The sequence below is a fragment of the Saccostrea cucullata genome, unplaced genomic scaffold, assembly GCF_032062105.1.
Source record: "Saccostrea cucullata isolate Sc308-1 unplaced genomic scaffold, CSIRO_AGI_Scuc_v1 ctg4600, whole genome shotgun sequence".
NCBI classification, from domain to species: Eukaryota; Metazoa; Mollusca; class Bivalvia; order Ostreida; family Ostreidae; genus Saccostrea; species Saccostrea cuccullata.
In genome coordinates this window covers 60,832-83,847 of record NW_026938893.1, presented here as the reverse complement: position 1 = coordinate 83,847, position 23,016 = coordinate 60,832, and the positions used below count along the sequence as shown (strand labels likewise).

The window sequence follows — 23,016 nt, the reverse complement described above, 5'->3', positions numbered from 1 at the left end:
ATGGTGAATCTTAGTAAACGGACGCAGTTATTAAAAACCTTAAAAGAACAAGGGGAGGCTGTACATTACAGAGGAAGATCACAGGGCAGTGTAGATCACGTGACGTGGCTCTGGAGGCACAAAAGACCTGACATCGTGAGATCCTGTATAGGTCTACATCCACACAACGACATTTACATCATCGACAACAAAGCCTACAGGAAACCAAGTAAGTATGGACTACAAAATCAGGAACACCTTGGACCGATTAAAATAAAGAGAGTATTAATGGCAAACGGTTATATTTGAGGATGGCAATTAGAGGATTATTGCTATATGTACTCGATTAGTTGCATTATTTCCATGGATCAACCATTTAACGGAATGGATCAGCTTGATTTCCTGTTTTCAATAATGTTAAAAAAAATTCTCTCAAAAAAGCAATTTCAAAATTTGACGTTATAAACTACAATAATCAGAATAATCAGTACATGTGCTTTACATTAAATGTTCTTAAGGACAATTAAATTACCATGCAGTGCCATTACTATTTTTTTCTTGAAGTAATGCATTACATTACAATTAGGTATACTTGAGTATAGTTATCCATTACCATTACGTTTGGAGGTTTTTCAAAATAGAAATACAAAACTTAACTTTTTTCATAAGCGTATCCACTTCCTAAAAAAAACTAAACATGATAAATGATAATTCAAATTCGATTCAAATATTTTTACTTTTTTCATTAAATTTTGATCATTTGCAACAAAAAAAAATGAAAAATATATATAAATGAGATACATATTCAATAAGAAAAATAACCTTAAAAATATTAATATATCTCAATAACATATAAATAATCTCAAGTAAAAAGGAATCTGATTGTCTGAGGCAGTCATGTTTCCGTCGTGTTCTGCATGTAACAAAACGTCTTTTTCATGACTTTGATGTCAAAATGCAATGACTGATATCGTTATACTGTTGAGTCAGATTGTTTATATTGTTGATTGTGTCAATTTTAACATGTAAAAAATATGAATATTTTCAATAATGTTTCTCATGGGTACGGTCTGTATGTTGCCTTGTGTAAGTCACATGGTAGATTTTTTTTCTGAATTGCGGCTAATGGTATACTAGTAACTTATAGAGCTGTTTCATATTCTTATGTTCATTGAATTTTCTTCATATTTCCTGCATTGATTTGATTTGGTATATTAAACAATTTATTGCATGATAGTGAGGGAGACAAGTAGATTTCTTCTCCCATGAAAAGTCATATTACCCTCGGGCGTTGCCCTTAGGGAATGTGATTTTTCGTGGAAGAAGAAATCTTCCTGTCTCCTTCACTATCATGCAATAAATGTTTAATGTCCATGTCCAATTAATTTTTTGAATAGGTACATGTGCACTAATGCTTTGTAATGTTACAAGTTTATAATGTCATCATCACAATGGATATTATAAAGTAATGCATTACATTACCATTTGATGTAATGCAAATTTTGGGGCATTTCATATTACTAGCATTGCTTTGACTTCATGTAATGCATTGCAATGCATTACCATAATAATTAGCATTACCCTGCCTCCAAAACGTTTTGTCTATCGGAAGCGATTGAACACAATCAGCGATTGATCCCACCTCTGATGTTTCGGGGGTCCGTGTTTGCTCTGCTCTTATTTTGTATATTTGTTAAATGGACGTTGAGATTGAATACTGTTCGTTATTTCCATATCCTTCATCTAAAGAGTAAGAGATATAAGGTGCATCAGACACGTCTTATCCTATTGGAAATGTTCATTATAAGACCACCCGTGCCCCAGTTTTCGTTGCAGTATTGTCAATAAAGGGAGATAAATGGGTAATGCAGTCTTTAAGTGAAAATTGGGTACTGAAAGAAGTAAGTAAAAACTTACACATACACAGACACCCTACCTCTCTCTCTCACGCACACACCCTCTCTTTCACATACACCCTCATAAACCTTTACACTTACACTCACACACTAAATAGAACGGATTTTTGAGTTTGAACAATTTTTCATTTTTTTGTTTGTCCATGATTTATCGAGTATAAGTGAAAAAAAATTCTGGGGTTGCCCCCCCCCCCCCCCCGCCCACCTCCCATCAAAAAGGATGCTACGTCACTAAGGTTACTTCTATATTCCGTGAGTTGTGGTACCTTTAAAGTGAAAATAAAGGAAGAGAAGATTGATTATTCTTCATTTGAAATATCCTGTGCACCTATTAGAAGTATAATAACTTACATGTGTTAGATTTAATGGCAGGAATCAAGCCTCGAAAGGGGAAAAACATGGACATTTGATTTACAAGGATAAACGGATAGTATGTTAGAGGGGTGTGCATCTCACCTGCCATTTGTAAAGGAAAAGACATTTCTCATCCATTTTATTTAATTAAAACCATTCTTTTTTCTTGCAATGTGGGGTTAAATAGTCTGATATGTGAAGTACGTAACAGAGTTTTTAAGAGTAAGTGGTTTATCATCCAAATTAAAAGTCTGAAACCAATTTGCATCGATGAACTTATGGATAAAATTTAAGATATGTCTTTATCTTTATTGACCAGACTCATTTAATACATAGTGAGAAAGGTCTGGTCTTTCTAAAATGGAAAATTCACAAGGAAATAAATAAAGAAAGGATTTATCTGATCATACAAAGACCATTTAAAACAAAGGTAAAATACAAAAAATGAAAGACAAAATGTACATGTACGAGTTGTTTTCATCCACGAGTTAGTGGTCATTCTTTGACTAGTATAGCAGCACTGCAAGATTAGTGTTACTCACCAAGTTGTATATAACGTTATACTTAATTCTACTTTTTCAATGCAAATTTAAGAATGCCAAAATTTATGGTCCCTATCCACATATTAAATTGTTAACCGGTAAAGTCAAAATGGCATATACTAGTACAAAAGTCCCAGAATACATGATACCATATGCATGCATTGTTAAATCATGAAAAGTTTTACCTTAAATTATATATATTAATGTCTGCAGTACTCCTGTACTTTGATTCAATTCAGACCCATACAAGTTAAATTGATGCAAAGCATCAAATTGATTGCAAACAAAATTAAGCATAAAAAAAATCTTTTAAAAATTTTAAAAGCGTCCATGTAAGAAAAGCACGACAAGTTATTAAAAGGTGAAATAATTGAATCATTTATTTCAGTTTTCAAATCAAAATAAATAATTTTGAAGAATTAAAAGAAAACATTTAATGCATTTGCTCATAAATAGATCCATCGATGTAAAAAAAAAGTACCCATGATCGTTTATGAATGATAAGAATTAATTGTCATCAAAATGAAGATGTAGGACTGTCGAAATGAACCACCTACTGATACTCTCCATCTTGGTCACGTAATAATGCCAATGGTAGAATAGGCTATGCTGCAAGTGTAAAAAATATATCTTTGTGTCATTTGAAGCTGTAGAACATATTCAACACAATTTTCACTATTGAAAACCGTTTCTTTTTTTGACCATGCACTATTACCACGTTATTATTATACGGGGGTCGTGACAATATCCTTTCATATCTTACATACTCCCAGGCTGGGGAGAATCTATTAAACTCTTTTAACATAAACCAAAAATATCAGTTATCATTTCTGTACGTATAAAATAATTTTTATGAAGGCAATCCTAGAAAGACTCTGTTTTATTAGAATTGTGTTTTTCGTCTAAAAATCAAAAACGTATATAGTAGAATTGTCTAAGGTAAGTATACTTTGATAAATGTATGAATACGCAGGCCTGTAATCGGTTATACATGTAATCCTTTAACTCTTTGATTTCATTCATTTTAGGTGAACATCATAAATATTCAGAATTGGACAGAAGTATTCTTTACAGTTTACTCTTGTGTGACAAGTACACGAGTGCAGTAAATGAGGTGGCGTTCAAGTCAATATTAATAAAGGTACGAGAAAGGTATTTTCAAAGGATTTCTCCGTCTGATGATGTTGATGTGACATCCCTTCAAGATGATGTTATGGAAACCCAGAATTGTGAGGTAACGTTTATATCAGACGACATTCGACATGACGTCATGTACGCCTTTGTTACGGAGTGTCTGGTGGAGGACAGTGACCTTGAGTTTTTCCTGACCACGGCGTCACGTGATGTTATCTCTGAATACTGCAGGTCCTGGGGTTATAAGAGGAGTGAGAGAGAGAGATGTCTGTATGTACCGGGCTATCCAGAGGAGATGTACGACCTCTTCATAGACAAACTACAACTGGACATCATTACACATTGCACCGTGTCTGACAGTGGAATTCGTGACAGGATCAGTAAACGTTGTGAGTATTGCTTGTGAAAAAATATTATTTTTTATACCCTAACAAAAAATACTATAGTTAACTATAGTTAGCTATAGTAAATCAAAATGTCAAAGTTTTGGATAAAGTTTTCAAAGTGTCAAAGTTATCACTATAGTTAAATTTAGTAAACTATAGTAAACTATAGTTAACTATAGTAATTTTTGCTCGGGTATATACGTTTGAAAGTTTACCTTCTTCTTTCATATTAATCTGTATTTCTCATTTGTACCATTTTTCATAGTTTTTAAGATCCCTACCCATGCATGCACCTTTTGATTAACTATCAAATTATTGATTGGAATATGATTTACTATATGCTGCATTTTAACTTCTAGTTCTATTTAAAAAAGGCATTAAAATAAAAGAAATTTCTACGTCTTTTTAATATTGAATCGGCAGTATAGTGGATGCATTTGAAAAGTGAAAATTTTATTGTTGCAAAGACTGATATTTAAAGTTTCTTTCGCAGCATCGGATTCTTGTGAATGAAAAATGTTTTCCTGATATTGTGTTTTAGTTTAAGATATATTTTATTCATATACAGAAATGTATTGTGTTTTAAATGACTAAATTATGGCATTTATATTTACGCATTTTTTCCAATTCATTCGCCAAACGATTTAAAAGGATAATTTTATTATTGTGCATTTTAACTCAATAAAAATTACATGTCCCCGATAACCCCAACCCCCACCCCACCCATGTCCAATACTGTGTAAATGATCTGCCTCATTGTCATCTTTTTAAACTCAGTTTCTCTGTGGAGCGACGATAGCGTGTTAAAATTTCTAAAGGAGCTGTATCTAACTTTTTTTAATCAACCCAACATAAAATTGCGTTTTTCATCTCGGAATCTATGCTTACTCCCAAAATAATAAAAAAAACACACACACCATAGATTCTAAATGACAGAATGAATTAAGTAAATTGTCAGAAACATGATGGAGGAGGGATGTCAAATCTACGTACTGCCTTGAACAACCACAAGTTCCCCCCCCCCCCTCCTTGCTGACACTAAACATGGAGACAAATTTAAATTAATGCACATTCATAAAAACGCAAACCAAATTTATGTTAGATAGTTCAAATAATTACCTATTGTCGTCAATCGTCGAGTGTAGGACTTAAAGAGGTTCATAACATAGTATTCAAATCTTGAAAGAATTCTTTTACATTAATGATCTATAACTTAGTTAGTGCTACATCAGTTAGTATATTTAGATATTTATAATCCGTTTCATGTCGAGAAAAAGAAATGTTAAAATGATTTTCGTCTTTTAAATGCACTGAAAAAAAACTGATGAGTCGTCTTTTTTAATCCTGGTATTTTCATTTATCGGGTTATATATACTGACACTCAAAAGAAACGCAACACCCTATTTTAGGGGGAAATAATTACGTAAAGTAAAGAATTTCGTATCTTAAAATTATGAATAACTTCAATTTGGTAAATATCAGTAAATAAACGGTTGAACAATTTCCATAGCATAACCGGAAGTCAAGTTTTAGTCTGCTTAACAGAAATCAAAAATTGCATGTTTAACAAAACATTTAGCAATATTATGGAATTTTAAAAGCTTTTTTACTGTTCATCATAAGTAATGCAGCAATATTTCAAAAAATAAGCTCTACTTTCGTTTCCCGAAACAATGCTTAGGCTACTTGAAAATGGCTTATTTACGCAATTCCATTGCTCTAGCCGGAAAATTTCAATCTAAAGGTGATGGAGAGTTGCTGATGCGAAATTTCACTACATTTCTCCTCAACAGGGTCTTGCGTATCATATGCATTCAGGACAGTCCTTGTACCGGAAGTCCAAGGGTGACTACACTGCTATAAGTTAGAGAAAATTCGACCCACTTATCTGAAAAACGGGCATTTTAAAAATGTCAAAGAATGATACTTCGCTGAGATCTCGATATTATTGAACTTAAAGTATCGTAGAAATTAAGCTGCAATTGTTGTTTAGGGCAGTCTTGCATGTTTTACTTGAATGGCTTGGAGGGGGGTGTTTTAACAGTCATATTTTACTTAGTAAAGTGAACAGATGAACATTTAACAATTTTTTTTCAAATCTCTGATGTTCTGAAAAGTGAATCTAGCCTTACTTTATTTGCTCTTGAAAATCATAAGATTAAAAATCAAACATTTATAAATAACTGCTTGTTGCGTTTCTTTTGCGTGACAGTATATATATTCTTGCTGTATACGCTTAAATCTATTTTCATTTTAAATTTTTTCCAATTTTTTATATGGACAGTAAAAGTTCCAGAGGAAATCCTAAAATGGGACCAGAAAGCCAGAGAGCGGTATGTTCAGTACGCCGAGAGAGGGGGAATACAGAAAGTCCATCACGCCAGGGGGATGATTGTAGGATGTGCTGGGGCCGGGAAAACAACACTACTGAATTGTCTTCTCAAGCGAAGTATGAAGGAAATAGAGAATTTGAAGTCAACAGAAGGTCTTGAGGTTCACGAGGAAATATTTGAAATCTGTGAAGAAGAATGCATACTAAAAGGTACATCAATTGAAATTATTTAACTTTTTATTTTAATTTATATGAACTAAATACCAGGCGAAAATTGGAGAATATAAGTAAGAAGGCGTTTTTTCTCAAGGGCATTTGTATTCATGTTACATTTTAAAAAAAATAAACTTATCATGTAACGTAATATGATTGTGATATTTGAAAAGCTGCAGGTCTGTAGCTCTCCGAAAAAATATATATTGATAGACTGGAGAGCTACAGTGTCATCCATTAAAAAACTGTATATTTATTGCGCACAAAAAAGTGCGCTCGGTTCTCGATTTATTTCTCCATGTTTTTAAACTGTGATCTCAAAACATTACTAACTGTGTATTCCCAACCTATTCTTTCGCTTTTCCACAACCAAAATTTCCTCATAATTGTTGTAAATAATCCATCTGACCCTGATATTGCATGCATAGAACATTTCGCTTATTTATACTGCCATTTTGGATATCAAAGATATGCTTCGTTCAACAACGAGGTTACTTGATAGAGGAGAAAGGGTTGTTTAAAATCTTCCCGTTTTGCAGCTGAGGTAAGAATTTGGAAGAATTAATCAAGAACCGAGCGCACTTTTTTGTCCGTAATAAATATACAGTTTTTTTTCAATAGGTGGTACTGTAGCTCTCCGGTCTATCAAAATTTTTTTCGGAGAGCTACAGGTCTGCAGCTAGATATTTGAACTGATTTATTCTGATTTTTGTGGATGGGGTGGGATGGTAGCTTGGCAGACTTGTCAGTGCCAAAAGATTGGAAGAACCTAATTTATAGATTGTGGTATTCATGCATTAAAGTTAAAGAATATGTTTTTTATTTAACTTTCACTTTAGTGATTATAAAAGGCGCATGGACACAGTTTCAACTGATTTTTTAAACCAGTATAAATAACATATATAACAAAAGCATGACATGGGCCTTAACAAACTTTTTCAGTTCTAAATCTTTCTTGTATCTCGACCACTGCATTTCAAACTTTTGTTAATCATTTGAAATAAGAGTTGAAATCATAAAAAATGGAAAATTATATTTGAAAGTTTTCATCTGACATTGAGTCCTTGTCCCTTTAAGACACAAAGATATAATTGTATTTGTGGGGGGATGGTACGGAGAGACAATAAAATTACGGACGGTATTTGGAAACGTAATAATTTTAACTATTTTTTTGTATTTTTGATAACTTCTAGCATTATAGGATACCGTTTCTCAGAAAGAAATTAATATGAAATACGTGTAATAATCATTTGAAATCGATAAAAAAGTGAAATATAAATAAACTTTGTAGGATATATGAAAAATGTTCAGGTATTTTTTTCATGAAAGTTTCTTGATAAAGATCAGAAATTGAAAAATGGGGTAGGGAAAAAGATCCAACTATGTTAGGTTAAAAAACGTACTAGTATTGAAAAAAATATGGCACAATGTTACTATTAATACAGGCACAGGGGCCACATCGCTCACCTGAGCAATTTGCAAGGTAAAATAAAAAAAATCTGTTCAGTATTGAAAAGTTTGAATACCAAAAATATAAAATGGGTTTAGAGGAGCGGGGAGGGGGGTATTTGAACAACCTTGCACGCAAATAGTAAAATTCAGAATTCCTATACATCTCGTACAACTAGGAAATCCCGTCTTGTGTCTCTAACAGTAGTTTTGTTGGTAAAGGTTTCTCTCTGCCACGGTCCGTTGAATCCCATGCAATTCAGTCAAATGGTTTGTCCCTCGATGACGAAGATAATAAAGACAGAGACAAACAAATAGCGGATCTCGAGGACCTCAGACCATTTACCAATCAAAGTAATTTTCAATTTTGAAATACGTAGACGTTCTTTAAGAAATTCTCAATTAAAACTACCAGCATGGCATACGGCTACACTTGAATCTGTTGTATAGTATAGAAATCTGGAAGATTTATCTAGCATTGCACTTAGCGATGACAAGGACATTGTCAAATTCGTAAATGAGTTATCCCTAGCATTATAGTCTTGTGCCGAATTGTCTATCCCGTTCTCGTCCTACAACCCCCATACAGGGCCTGAAGGAACAAAGATTGTCAAACACTTACACACGATGGAACGATCTAAGCGAAGAATCTGGATGTCTGAGGGAAGACTTCGCGGTATGCAGTTTTCTTCCTATCGTCCTATCGTGAATACAAACAAGCAAAACGGCTATTTCTTAATGCTCTTAACACAGAACATGAGAACTATATGCGCAAAGTATACAGTGAAATCGATCAAGCTGCTGAAGGTGATGTTAGAATGTCCTGGAAATTGACTAAACGAAGGAAGCCTAGAACATCAAGAGTGTATCCCGAGATCTGTGATGAAAATGGTGTGACTCACACTGATCCACGTGGTGCAGAAACTTTTGCTTATTCTAAAAGAAACTTTACACCCCATTAGACGAAGTTAATTTTGATAACGAGTTTAAGAAGAGTATAGAAGAGAAGTTTGAACATTTAACAAACGAAAGTGAGATAGCTTTCATCAAATTCCAGGAGGAATAATAACAATAAAGGAAATTATCACCGCTATTGACACTTTAAATCTACGGAAAGCACCTAGACATGAATTAATAACGAATGAACATATAATACACGGTGATAAAAGACTTACCTCATGTCTTATGAAGTTATTTAACGCAATTGTAAATTGTGGTCATATCCCTGTTTGTTGGAAACGTGGTCTGATAGTTCCATTATACAAAGGTTGCAATAAGCCTAAAAATTCCCGTAACAGTTACAGGCCTGTAGCCTTATTGCCTTGCTTTTTTAAATTGGTTGAAAAAGTTATACATAATCTTATTACTAACTATGTTTTACTCAATAAAGATTTCCCACACACTCAACAACAGGTTTCTCAGAAAGAGTTAGGTTGCTTGACAGCGTCGTTTAATCTACAAGAGACAATTCTACATAACTTGGAACAAGGTAGTAATGGCTACGTGAGTTTCTTGATACCAGGCAAGCATTTGACACGGTGTAGAGGCCTGGTCTCATGCTCAAGTTATACGATCTTGGCATTACTGGTAGATTATGGTCTCTAATCAACTAATGTCACCAAAATACAGTTAGTTCAATTGTTGTAAACCAAACCCAGTCAGATTGGATTCCGGTTAATCAAGGTGTCAGACAAGGAGGAGTACTTTCGACCTTCTTATACCTTGTCTTTATCAATGATCTCATTCGTGATCTACAGTTGGGTAGCCCAAATACTGGGATATTAGATATCCCTAGCAACTGCCCCTCCTTAGCTGACGACCTCTTATTAATTGGCATTTCAGCATTAGCACTTCAAATGCAGTTAGACATCGCATACAGCTACATGGCGATTTACATTTAATACGTCCAAGTCCTGTGTCTTACAATTTCAAGCCAAAGGTTCAAACCTAGATCAAAATCATGGCACTTGGGCCCCTCCGAAGTATCATGTGAACATTCTTATAACCACTTAGGAATCGTTATCAACCATAAGTGTAAACAATCTGAGAGAATACACGAAGCTTGCAATAAAGGACGCAAATCTTACTTTGTACTATCCGATCTTGGTACACAGTTTCTTAATCCCAAAAAGTTGTCTCATTTGTACAAAACGATCGTGCTACCGTCAGTACTTTACGGTTGTGAACTCTGGAACAACATGACATCCGCTGATAAAGTTCGACTCAACACATTCCAACACTTAATTTGCAAAAACTCAACCACGTACCAAAATTTTGCCGGTCAGACATGCGTGATTCATCTTTGACTTCTTACCTATATGCTCTGAAATGGATGCACGTAGACTTTTATTTTTTGGAAGATTAATTCGTTTGAATCCAAAGACAAAAGCAAAATCAATATTTCTTGCAAGACTATTTTCTTACCTCCACAGCCTCTTGGATGATCAAATGTGGCTTTATTCCTGATATAATAAGGACTCTCCAATCATACAACCTTGTGTCCGTTTATGGAAATTTCTTGAGGATGGCTCTTTCCGTTTGAAATCTGCTTGGAAGAAAATGGTACGCGTCAATGTCATTGCTTCACATATATCTCAGCGCCAAATACGAATGTCTCACGACCCTGATTTTAATTCCTACACACAAATTTTCTCGGACTCGAAACCCTTCTCTAACTGGAATAAAGCCGAAAATTGCAAAGAAATTGAACTCTTCAAGTTTATCTGTAAACTGTGTACCTACTCATGCTCAAACGAACATCTCGAAAACTGTGCCATTTGTGGAAGAACCTTCTCTTTTGTTTTTCAACATTCCACGTGTACATGTCCTGCAACCAGTGAAGTAAGAAACAACTGGTGGAATGTGATCACGAACTATTTTGACATACGTCTATCCGCAGAACTGTGTGGCTTAACCGAAAATGAGTGGTTTTTAGTTCTACTGGGCCGCCATACAAATTATGAATCAGACAGTGAATCTTTTCTCTTATTGAATTTCAACCTTGTTCGAAGCGCAGCTGCACACTACAGCGGGCACTTCATTAACGCTGTCAGGCACAAAATAATGTGTTACTTCCCCCTTTTCTCTTTCTGTTTTTCCCCTTTTTCCCATTTCCCCTCTCATCCTCAACAGTCCTTTGATGGTTTTGTAAATATGTTTCTGTTTTGTTTATGTGTATGTTTTTCTCATATATTGTCTTTTGTGTTTTTCATATTTTTCTATGTTTATTATAACTGTTTAAATGGAACTAATGTAATTAGTGTAATATTTATTTAATTGTATGTCATAGTTCATATATCTCCATGAGGAGAAAATAAAGAATGATTGATCGATTGATTGATGAAAATTATCATTTATAAAACCTTTATACCAATTTATTATGATAATCTCTAATGACCCCTCTTTTCTCCCAAATGTCACAATGTAAACAAGTTTGAATTTATATGACCTTTTTGATGCATTAATGATGATGATGATCAATCATAGCTTTGTTGTTTTTGTGAAGAATTTTAAACTTTTTTTCCATTTATTTATATAGAGAAAATTCAACAACATAAAATTAACTATTATTTATTTGTATGTGGCGAGTACTGTCGTGGCAATAATATTCGTGGGTCGCCGAGCAAATCAAAACAACATTGGCAGACCCACTTCAGCATCAGCAACAAATCAATCAACAAATCAATCAATCAATCAGTTCAGCAATGATATAAAATGTACCATCCCGGGCAATCCGCGGACAGTTAATTAATTAATCATTCCTGTATATACAACTTACATAATCATTTCAATACAAAATGCAGTTTTCATTTCAATACCAATTGCAGTTTTCATTTCAATACCAAATGCAGTTTTCATTTCAATATCAAATGCAGTTTTCATTTCAATACCAAATGCAGTTTTTATAAGTCACAAAGCAATGCAGTTCCCATCAGCACAAAATATTGACTCAAATGTTAATCAGTATTCAAATCATTTCACAGTAATAAAACTTTAAATAAATATCAGTTGACTTTAGTGTGCGCAAACGCCAAATGGCTGCAAACGAGTAAACGTTTGCAGTCACCCCACAAGGGAGCACCAAGTCAACTGACCCACGACAATACTCAAGCCCCCTAGTTATTTCCTTCTGGATAGACTGTTCCTAATTTTAGAATAAAGTATTCCAGACCCCCCTGAATTGTGTTAAGCAATACTGAATTACCCACGTCAGTGAGGTGAACACCGTCTTTCGACAAAAAGAGGGATATATCGCGCAGGAGTTCTGGATATTTTATATAGCAACCCCCCAAACTAAGGACATGTTTAGCAATTGCTCTATTAAAGCGAACTCGGGTTCTTTCCATTGCTTCATGATTCTGGGAGTACCTCCACTCTAACCTAGGAAGGACCTGAGACCATATGAATTTAGAATTGGGGAAGTGATGTACCAATGCTTTCAAGTCATTTTTTGTTTCATGGATAAGTTTACACACATTTTTATCTTTCCTACCTAAATCATTTCCTCCACAATGAATCAAAATAAACTGTGGTGGCAATTCTACCCGCTTCAGACAAAACAATTTCATTTTCAAGTCAACAATCTTTAATCCAGAGTACCCTTGCCACCATATTCTCTGTCCTATTCTCTCTAGTCCTAGATTTAATCCCCCTGGTCGATTGCGTGCAGCCACAAATGCCCTCCGTATAATTGAGGAGCCTACACACCAAACTTGATATCTTTCTGTAATACTTAGCAAGATTAAAAAAGTGTTGATTCAAATTTTAGAGAGAATTAACCTTTTGTATTTACTATCTTTATATGGCATAACAAACAATTCAAAATATACAACATGTACAACTTATGTTAATGCTTTTCAAAGTTTGCACCCCCCAAAAAAAACTTTTAGAATGGTTTAACGAGTGGGCAACGGATGTATGACTTGTACACTTGAGATTTCCATCTACCTGCCTCCCTTATTATCTCAGAAGAACAACCCAACTCATGTGCAGCAGTGGCTGCCCCTATTCTAAAGGAATGAGCTTTAAATTTCCCCCCAACTCCTATAACTTTTAAGGCTTTTTCCAGAATTGCAGTAAACTGATATCGTGTGATAGGCTTCCCCCCAAAATGACAAAACAATGGCCCCTTGATTTTGGGTCTACCAGACAAGTATTTAGTCATGCATCCCACAGGACAAATATTGCTGCCCACTTTTTGTATTTGTATTGTCACACCTTTCCCATGTTGGTCTGATTTTGATCGGTGGATATTCAAAATTAATGTTCTCTGATCGGATTCAATTTTGATATCAGAAACCTGAATAATACTATGTACATCATTTCCTGTTGATAGAGCAAATTCTCCCACCCGTAAAAACCCCAAAAAGGCTAATGTAAATGCAGCACTAAAAAGGTTTGATTCGTATGTATTATAGCATAGTGTGGGTACCACTTGCACAATTTTTGATAATAATGTGGGCGTAATGGGTAATCTTGTGTCAAGAGGGCTCTTTATCCTTTTCATACCTTCTAAAAGCTTCGTTACAATGAAAATTTTTGTTTCATCCTGAATATTCTTCAACTTGCACTGAAAGCTGATAGCAGCAACATATGACCTAGCAGTTGAATATGATTTGCCTGAACACGACAAGAATGCCACAAATTGTACTATATGATTTAATGGCGGTGGCCAGATTTGTTCATAATTAAAAGAGCAACGAAACTTTTGAAAAGAATCTAATCCAGTACTGTAAGACAATTTAGTGTTTGTGGAAAAGGATGCTTCCAGTAATTTTTCTACTTCAAGCTGTAAATCATTCTCACAAATTCCTCGGGTATGTTTTGTGGCGTCTCTTTTGCATTTGGTGCCAGGTCTCGGAAATGCGTCCACTGTTCACGAGAAATTGCATCTGCTATACTGTTAAATACACCTGGTATATGCTTAGCTTTGAAAATAACATTGTAATTCATTAATTTTAAAACAAAATATCTGACTAATTCAATTGTTCTTTTTGATTTGGAGGTTTGCTTGTTAATAACACTGACCAGTCCAATGTTATCAATGAGAAATAAAACTTTTTTGTTTTGAAGGCAACTTCCCCAAATTTCTATTGATAATACCACAGGAACTAATTCTAAAAAAGTGATATCTCTCATTATATCTTTATCTCTCCATTCCACCGGCCATGCCAAAAATGTCCAGCTACCTTTGAAGTATGCACCACAACCTAACTTATTAGAACCTGCACTATCCGTAAAAAATTCTAAGACATTGGAATTTGTCCACTCTGACTCGGGAAAATATGATACCCCGTTAAATTTTTGCAAGAATTTTAACCACATTTCCAAGTCGCTTCTCATTCCTAATGATATTCTAATATAGTGATGAGGTTTGGAAGCACCACTCATTGCATCATAAAACCTTCTATTAAATGCTCTGCTTGACCTAATCGCTTTACCAAAAAAAATTAAGCATCCCTACCAACGACTGTAAATCTCGCAGGGTAACCTTCTTTTTTCCTAACATGTCCTTTATCATATCTGTCAACATGACAACTTTTGGCTGAGGTATTCTTATTACCATTTCAATAGTGTCAATTTCTAATCCTAAATATGTGATATTTGTAGTACTCAGCCAATGGGACACCAATATCTGTTGTAACACTTTTGAAATTTTCCATCAGGCGACTACATTCTGAGGTTCCCCCTTTCCCAGCAAAAATAAAGTCATCTAAGTAGCTATAGTGATCTAAAGTATCTAAACCAGTTTGAAATTCTGTTAGCCAATGAAGGAATGTGGCAAATGTCTCCCATATTTTACAACTTATAGCACAGCCCATTGGTAAACATTTGTCTATATAATAAAGCCCATCTACTGAAAACCCTAGCAAATCAAAATCCCCTGGATATATTGGTATTAATCTAAACGCACTCTTAACGTCAACTTTCCCCAAAAGAGCCCCTTTCCCTAACACAGAAATCATGTCTACCACTTTGTCAAATGAAGAATAATTTACTGTACATAGTTCTGGATCAATGTAATCATTTATGCTATTTGATTCGGGGTATGACAAATGCGTAATCATTCTCCAACCTCCATCCGATTTTGGAATAATACCAACTGGTGACAAATGAAGATTTGATATGGGAAGTTCACTAAAGGGTCCTACCACCCTACCTAACTCTATTTCCTTTTGTATTTTCTCCATTAACTCATCATGGTAATGCTGTGCTGATATTAAGTTTTTTGAGGACACATGAACCCTTGGCCCCGAGTACTGGAGTTTAAAACCATTTAAAAATCCATCCTTTAAAAATTGGGCTTTACCATGGTCTGGGTAATCATTTAAATGTTTTGAGAGTTGTTCCACTTTAATAGGTGTTTTTCCTAGGTCCCATATTTTTCTGAGGTCTATACTGTTGGGGCCTGGTACTACTGACCCCTGGGACTCGAAAGGGAGGTTGAAATCTGGGTACTCCTGGGGCGAAGGACTTGGCACTATTCTGGTTATAACTGGGAAACCCTTCTTCTTTGAATGAATTATATTGACCTGAGCTTGTTTGCTTCAAGGGACAAGAAGAGATGGGGTGACCATTGTTGCATTTAATACACATGTGTAGATACCCACAACCCTGTTTGTTACAGAAGCCCCTGTAGTTAAAATTGAAACATTTGTTGTGCGTTGTTTGCCCAGGTGAAGATTGGGTTGAGACAGCCTGTGGCGATGGGGCATGCATAAACATAAGCCATAGTTCATTATCTATCCCCGCCCAGGAAATTGATGGATCAACACTTCGTCTTAATCTGAATTGTTCATCATATTTCTTCCACCCCATCCCTCTTGTAGCCCCTAACCTTATATCGTGCATGTATTTAAAGAGACCCTGCACTTCATCTTGATGGGCTGAAGCATAAATGCTACTATAAATCAAAAACGCGTCAGTCCATTTTTCTATTGTGTTAATATTGATTTTAGCTTTTGAACTTTCTTTAGTAACAAGTTATCCATTTTCATTGAAGTAAATTTTTTTTTCTCAGCTGTTTCAGTCATGGATGTATTATCTAATAGTAAACTTATATCAACATACTTAGAATTGACAATTTTTTCTTTGATTTTCTGAGAAACATTGGACGACAACAAAGTATTGACCGAATCAATCATGCATGGTGCTTCATAATCAAGCACCCCATTGTCACCAAGACTACCTGATGTTTCTGTTGTACTAGTAAGGCCATCCTGCTGACTAGTTGTTGGTATATTTTGTGGTTCAGCTGGGGGCAAATCTTTGGGCTTTTCCTTAGTAATAGTAGCAGTGCGCTTTCTTTTCAAAGCACTTCTGGCTGAAGTCTGTGCAATGGTGGATACATCTCCACCTGCTGTCTGTCCTCTAGGCCTAGCATCCCGAGGGGGGGTCTCCGACCTTGGGTTCCCTTCAGTGGCAGCAACCCTCTGTGTTGGATTTCGTTTTCTTTTTGGCATTTCTCATGCAATATAAAAGCTTCACCAATTTATCACCAATTTTAACAATTCAATCTAGTATGGGTTGCGTCCCCCAATTTGTGCGAAACAAACTTGGTATTTCCAGAAATAAATTAATCGTAACTTCCTATATATTCCTTGAATTTTGATCGAAAATATTCCTTATATATGTATTACCGCTTAAAATTATTTCCAAGATTACAAAAACAATAAATTTCCTGAATTCTATATCAGCTAAAGTTAACTTTATTTTTTATAAATCTCCCATGTGCTTATACTGCAGACGACAATCCAAGGTCATCGTGCATTTAATTATAAATTATTTTCCACTGATGTTAATCTTGACTAAAATGTTATCTGAAATTACAAAAGGAGCTCTAACCCGATGTTAATAATGGAATCCCTATACCATTCATTGAACCCGATTTCTTTTCTCATAAAATAAATGCATCTATTTTTGATAATCAAATAGATGTTAGTATTTCTACGTAAAACCTTGTTCAATCGTTTCCCTACTCTATCCCCGGGGGATCATGATTTGAAAAAAAAATTGAATCTACTTTACATTAGAATGCTCTTTGTCATGATCGAAAAAAAAGCGTAGACAATTTAGTGTGTTAATAATGCCTTTACCATTTATTTTGAAAAACATCAGTAAGCATTTGACTGAACTATGAGTTTTATATGATAGTAGAGACATTGTATCAAACAAACTTGCGAAATGACTACTTCAAAATAGTAATATTTTTGTTTCATTAACAAATATAGTCAAAGGTGGACAAACAAAAAAAACTGATGAATTCAAACAATACAGAATAATTCTGAAACATAACTGAAAATGTAAAATTGCGAAAATAGCAAAGCGCAAATCTCTCTCTCTCTCTCTCTCTCTCTCTCTCTCTCTCTCTCTCTCTCCTATTTTCAGCTGTCTGAGAGACATTTAAATAGGTTTCTTGAATCACAAATCTCATCTTTCTTTTGTAAATAAATATTAATGGACAATTTAGAATTCCTTTATTTCGTTTTGAGTTGCCTATTTTCATACTTATAAGCGCATCTCATGAGTCTAATCTTTTAAAATTAATACTATTTTAGTTAACAATAGTGACAAACATGAAGCAAATCTAGACACCAAGACCCAAAAAACAATGAGCGTATTTGACTTTGGAGGACAGTGTGCGTACTACGCTTGTCATCAGATTTACCTGACCAGGAGAGCTTTCTATGTTGTGGTGGTGGACGCCTCTAAACGTCTTGACCAGAAGGTGGATAAGTCAGTGTGTGACCAAGATGGAAGTGTGTTTGCAAAATGGACTTATAAAGGTATTTAATTCTTTAAAATATGATAAATTACATATTTTTTTTTCAAATCAATTTAAAAAAAATGTATAGTATCGAAAAGGAGGAACTTGAGAACTGTGCAAAAATAGATATTCAAGATGTGGTTCACATCAGATGTGGCTGCTAAAAATTCAAAGGATCCATCTTTTGGGATTCCCGTTGGTACTGATTGTGCCACGTAATTACCAGACCTATTTTTTGTATTCATATGAATCAGAATTTGTGCAAAATTTTATACGTGAAAAAAGAACCCTTGCTTTGCCGCTAAGGGACCTGAGTCATCTGCGTTTTTTTCCTCAAATTATGGGTCATAGGGTCAGATAGGAATGAAAACAGTTAACAATGTTATTTTCCTTTGTCAATTTACGAAGGATCAATACATGTAAACTGTGAATAAAGAAATAATCTTGGTGACGAAATATCTCTTAAAAAATCATATTTTTCACTAGAATTTGATATCGATTAAAGCGTACTTACTTTAAATGAATAAATAAAATTAAATTATAAAAACGATTATGAAATACATTTGCAATAATCATATGAAAAGTTGTCTTTGTGGTCTTCTGATAATTTGCCTGTTAGTGTGATTTAAAAAATAACATCTTTTTTCTGTTAACAGATTACTTTCTTTTTTGGATGAAGTCCGTTCATACATACTGTCATGGCCATTTACATAACGACAAAGACAGTGACGTTATTATCATGCTTGTTGCAACACACTGGGAAAAACGTGTTTACAAGGTACATGTACAACAACTTCAGATAAATTTCTTTGCAAGACATTTTTTTTTAAAAAGAAGGTTAGTTTCTATGCAGTGATTTTCATTGTTCTTAATGTGTACAAAGGTATTTATAGTAAATGCACATGGAGAAAAATGCTATTCAGAAAAATTCTCACATTATCGGGAAATTTAACGAAGCCGAGTCAAACTATTTCTACCTTAAGGATTTTGATAATATTTTGATTATAAATTTTTACTGAGGCATTTATTGTTTTAAGATTAAAAAAAAATGAATGTTGATCATCCCGATTTCTTAGGGGGTCATCTCAAAAGTTGTCAATATTTGATTATTGGACCTTATGGGAATTTGCTGGAAAAGCACCAAATAATCACATTTTTTCAAGATTTTTTTTTATATATGCCCTAGGGATTTCTTTTTTCACTTAAGCTATTGAAAATTATTGTAGAAGGTCTCCAAATTCTGAAATTTCGGAAAAGTTCACCATCTAAGTTGGTCTAGGATTTAATTACTAAATTTATTTTTTCAAAGCCCAATACCTCTAAAATTGCCATATTACGGTATAAATAAATATCACTTGAGATTAATTATTGGCGCATGTGATTTTTCGGTGAAACATAGCAATATTTAGATTACTAGTATGTTTCTTTAGCTGTTCTGTCATAAGTTTTAGTATAACTTCCATTGAGTCTTGAACATACAAGCGAGGCATGCGTCATTCTTGAACATCGTGGATTGCTTGGTGACGTTGTTAGAGCCATCTCAGCCTTTTTCTAATTATTGTCGTAAAATCACATTTCAAGACCAGTAGGGGTTACATATATATAATGTTAATTTTGTATTAAAATAAAAATATTTGGCAAAGGTGTACTGTGTCTCAAATGACTGCATGAAATAAAAAATCTGCGCAAAGTCATGTGCACTCGAATTAAACTCGGCCTCATTAAGTCGAAAGTGTACATTTTCATTGTTGTGTCTTAATTTTATTACTTTTTAATGATCTTCTTGTTAAATAGAGGTTAAAAAATATGAATTTTAATTGTATTATTTCAAGCAAATTATGCTCAAACATTGACATTAATACAAATTCTCATTCTTCATTAATTATCTAAATACGATAATTTATACATTTTTCTAACATTTACTCTTGCAGGATGAAGATGATTTTCTAGATAGTTTGCAGAGGGTATTGCCAGCCAATTCTAACCTTGTCCAGTACATCAGAGGAGACAGGTGTTTCTGTACAAATTTATTAAAAGACCCAATAGATGTCTTTGAAAAAGCCATAGTACAGATAGCAGCTAAGGCAAAGTGGAGTGAAAAAATTCCTTCAGAATGGATTTTAACTGACACATTTCAGAAAGAGAAATGTAGGCGAGTTATGAATCTTGAGGAAATAAAAAATCTTTTTAAGCATCTTGAAGATGAAAAATTAGTGCTTGATCTTGCAAATGATATGTTAAGATATTACCACGATGCTGGGAAAATTCTTCACTTTGATGAAGAATATCTTAGGAACTCAGTGATTATTGATGTCCAATGGTTTGTCAATGCATTTAAACTTATTATCACAGACAGGCATCATGTGAAGGGTATTGTCGCTAAGAGACAAGATTGGGAGGAATTTTACAAAACAGGGAATCTAAAAGATTCCCTCCTCGATGACATATGGAAATTTGAAGATCAAAGTGTTTTGGATTCTATCCAAACTAAAATCTCCTCGAAAAATACAAAGTTTGATGAAGACCCCTACTTTCTACTTTACCACAAAAATCTATTATTGTTGTACATGCAACGATTAGGTTTGATATCTAGTGGGATCCACACGCATTATGTTCCTTCTATGAATAAAAAGGACTTTGGAGAAACACAGAAAAAAATAATCGTGGGGTCGGATTCAAAGTCATCAGTTCTTGTATACTTGTTCGACTTCTTGCCATATTTCTTCTTTTATCGTTTAGTCGTAGAATTAATGCAAACCAAAAATTGGGAAGTTCTGACGAGTGAAGGTATTAGTTCTTTGTACAAAGATGCTGCTATGTTCAATCACAAAAGTCATAATATCGCAATCGCTGTAACTCCATCTACAATTCAACTTCAAATATTCCAGTCCGGTTCACAATCGAAAATGCTCCCTGAAGTGACATTGTCTATTCGTAAAAAAATTGAGGTAATATTGCAGAGTGTGACGAAATCGTTCCACCAAAGTCTAGCATACGAAGTTGGATTCATTTGTGATGGAGAAGAAGATCAAATTTTAGGCAGAGAAATTGCTTACAACTTTGTTGAGGAAAGCAAGATGAAAAGTGGAAGAAATATGGTATGCCCTCTGCATCAGGTAGAGGGACTCCACAACATTAACCCTGATTATTTCCTGAAATATTGGAAAAATAATTCATTAAATTTGAGAAATGTTTTATGTCCTTGTTTATAATGCTTTAATCGATGTTGAAGTAATCATATATTTCTTCTATTTCTGCTATCATGTATGTCTTTTTTTTTATATTTTTGTAAAATTATTTATTTTATTTTTATTTGCATATCGTATAAGAGGTTCTTAAATCAAATGATTGTTTTATCAAATAATTGTTTGAACGTACATGTTTCTGTAAAAAATAGAACCTACGGAAAAACAGGCAGGTCCATAAGATGTTAAGTACAGTGTATCTTTAGAATACTCTCCTTCCCTTGAATTCGATTTAAAAAATGACTTGATTTCTCATGTAAAAATCTGAAGAACTACTGATTTTATTTAAAGGGGGCCCGTTTACAGTTGCGTTGTGTTTTATTACGAATTTGTTTTTAATCATTTTAATTTTTTTCTTAATAACAAATCAACCTGTATTTTGATTAGAGTGGTTTCAATATTCGTCGAAAATATTTTTGATAGAACGGATTTACAGTGGACCTTCAGATATCTGGATGCCACTTCACCTTCCAGACTTCTGAGCTCTTCTAGGAATTTCTTAAAGAATTTGACCGCCAGATGAGACTTGCAAGAAGAAATGTGATTCTGCTTGTGTACAACGCTGCCAGCCACAGTCAAGGTGATCTTGTGTTGAAGAATGTGACGACTCTTCATTTCAAGCCTCAGAACACCACTGTCAAAATTCAACCCATGGACGCTGGAATAATCAATGTGAATGTCAAAATGTGAATTTTTCTCAAGCTTCAGTGGGCATCAGGATGGCCATCATATGTTTTCGAAAAGACATCAACAAGCACCACATTAATTGCCATGGGCAAAGGAGGAGCCCACCATGATCATCTTTGGGATATGTTGGACGCAATTTCCTACTGCCAAGGCAGCGAAACAACGCAGAAGAAAATAACTGACTTCTTCGAGCAATAAAAAGAGAGCAAATCTGTTTATAGTGCTTTTTAATTTCATATAAACATTTTATGAATGAATGTTTAGGAGCAGTGCATATGTACTTCAGTTATAGAATTATATATTCAGTTGTAATCAAGTATTTTTTATGAAGTAATGCTTAGTTTATTAGTTTCATGTCCATGTTAAAGTGCTCAGTTTTTAGCTTTACAGATATATTTTTTATTTGGAAAAAGTGTATAAAAGTAATGTTGATGTATATTAGAGATAAAGTCTATCAAATAATAAATTATTATTTGTATATGATAGCATTTTTCTATCGTTATTTTGATATGAAAAACTAAAAATATCACTATACCGGTAAGAGAAATCAACAAATTTTAGAAATCCGTACTCTTAAGTATCCGACAATTTGTCTGGGAATCAAAGAGTCCGGATGAATGAGGTCCCACTATATTCAATTTACTTGCTCTGCATACACCATGAAGACCGGACAAACAATAACGAGAAATGTTTTCGCTTTCTCAAAGATTCTATTTAAAAATACTTTTTATATTTATTTTTAGCATTTCCACAACAAATTTGTGTGTGAATGCTGACATCACCCAGAAATGACTTTCACTTCAAAACAATTATTTTTTTAAGACCAATGTGTTTATTAATCTTAATCGTAAAGAAAAAATAAGCTTTTTAATTGTTACAGCAACATTTTAACAGTCTTACTGCCCTGTCATCTTTTCATTCTACTTGTAAGTTACTTTTACAATACATAGCCAAATAAAAACATATTTATCTTTAACAGTATTTTCTTTTTTGAATTCAATAAGTTATTATAA

General features: G+C 34.0%; 1 protein-coding gene across 1 annotated transcript; it reads left to right on the top strand.

Annotated features, from left to right (window-relative positions):
• Positions 1-22,201, top strand: LOC134251720 (probable serine/threonine-protein kinase pats1). The gene is made up of 7 exons (XM_062734144.1): positions 1-208; positions 3,820-4,314; positions 6,596-6,853; positions 17,863-18,090; positions 18,728-18,849; positions 20,003-21,169; positions 22,019-22,201. Exons 1-7 carry the CDS (start codon positions 1-3, stop codon positions 22,199-22,201), a joined length of 2,661 nt encoding a protein of 886 aa, XP_062590128.1.
• The last annotated feature ends 815 nt before the right edge of the window (positions 22,202-23,016 follow it).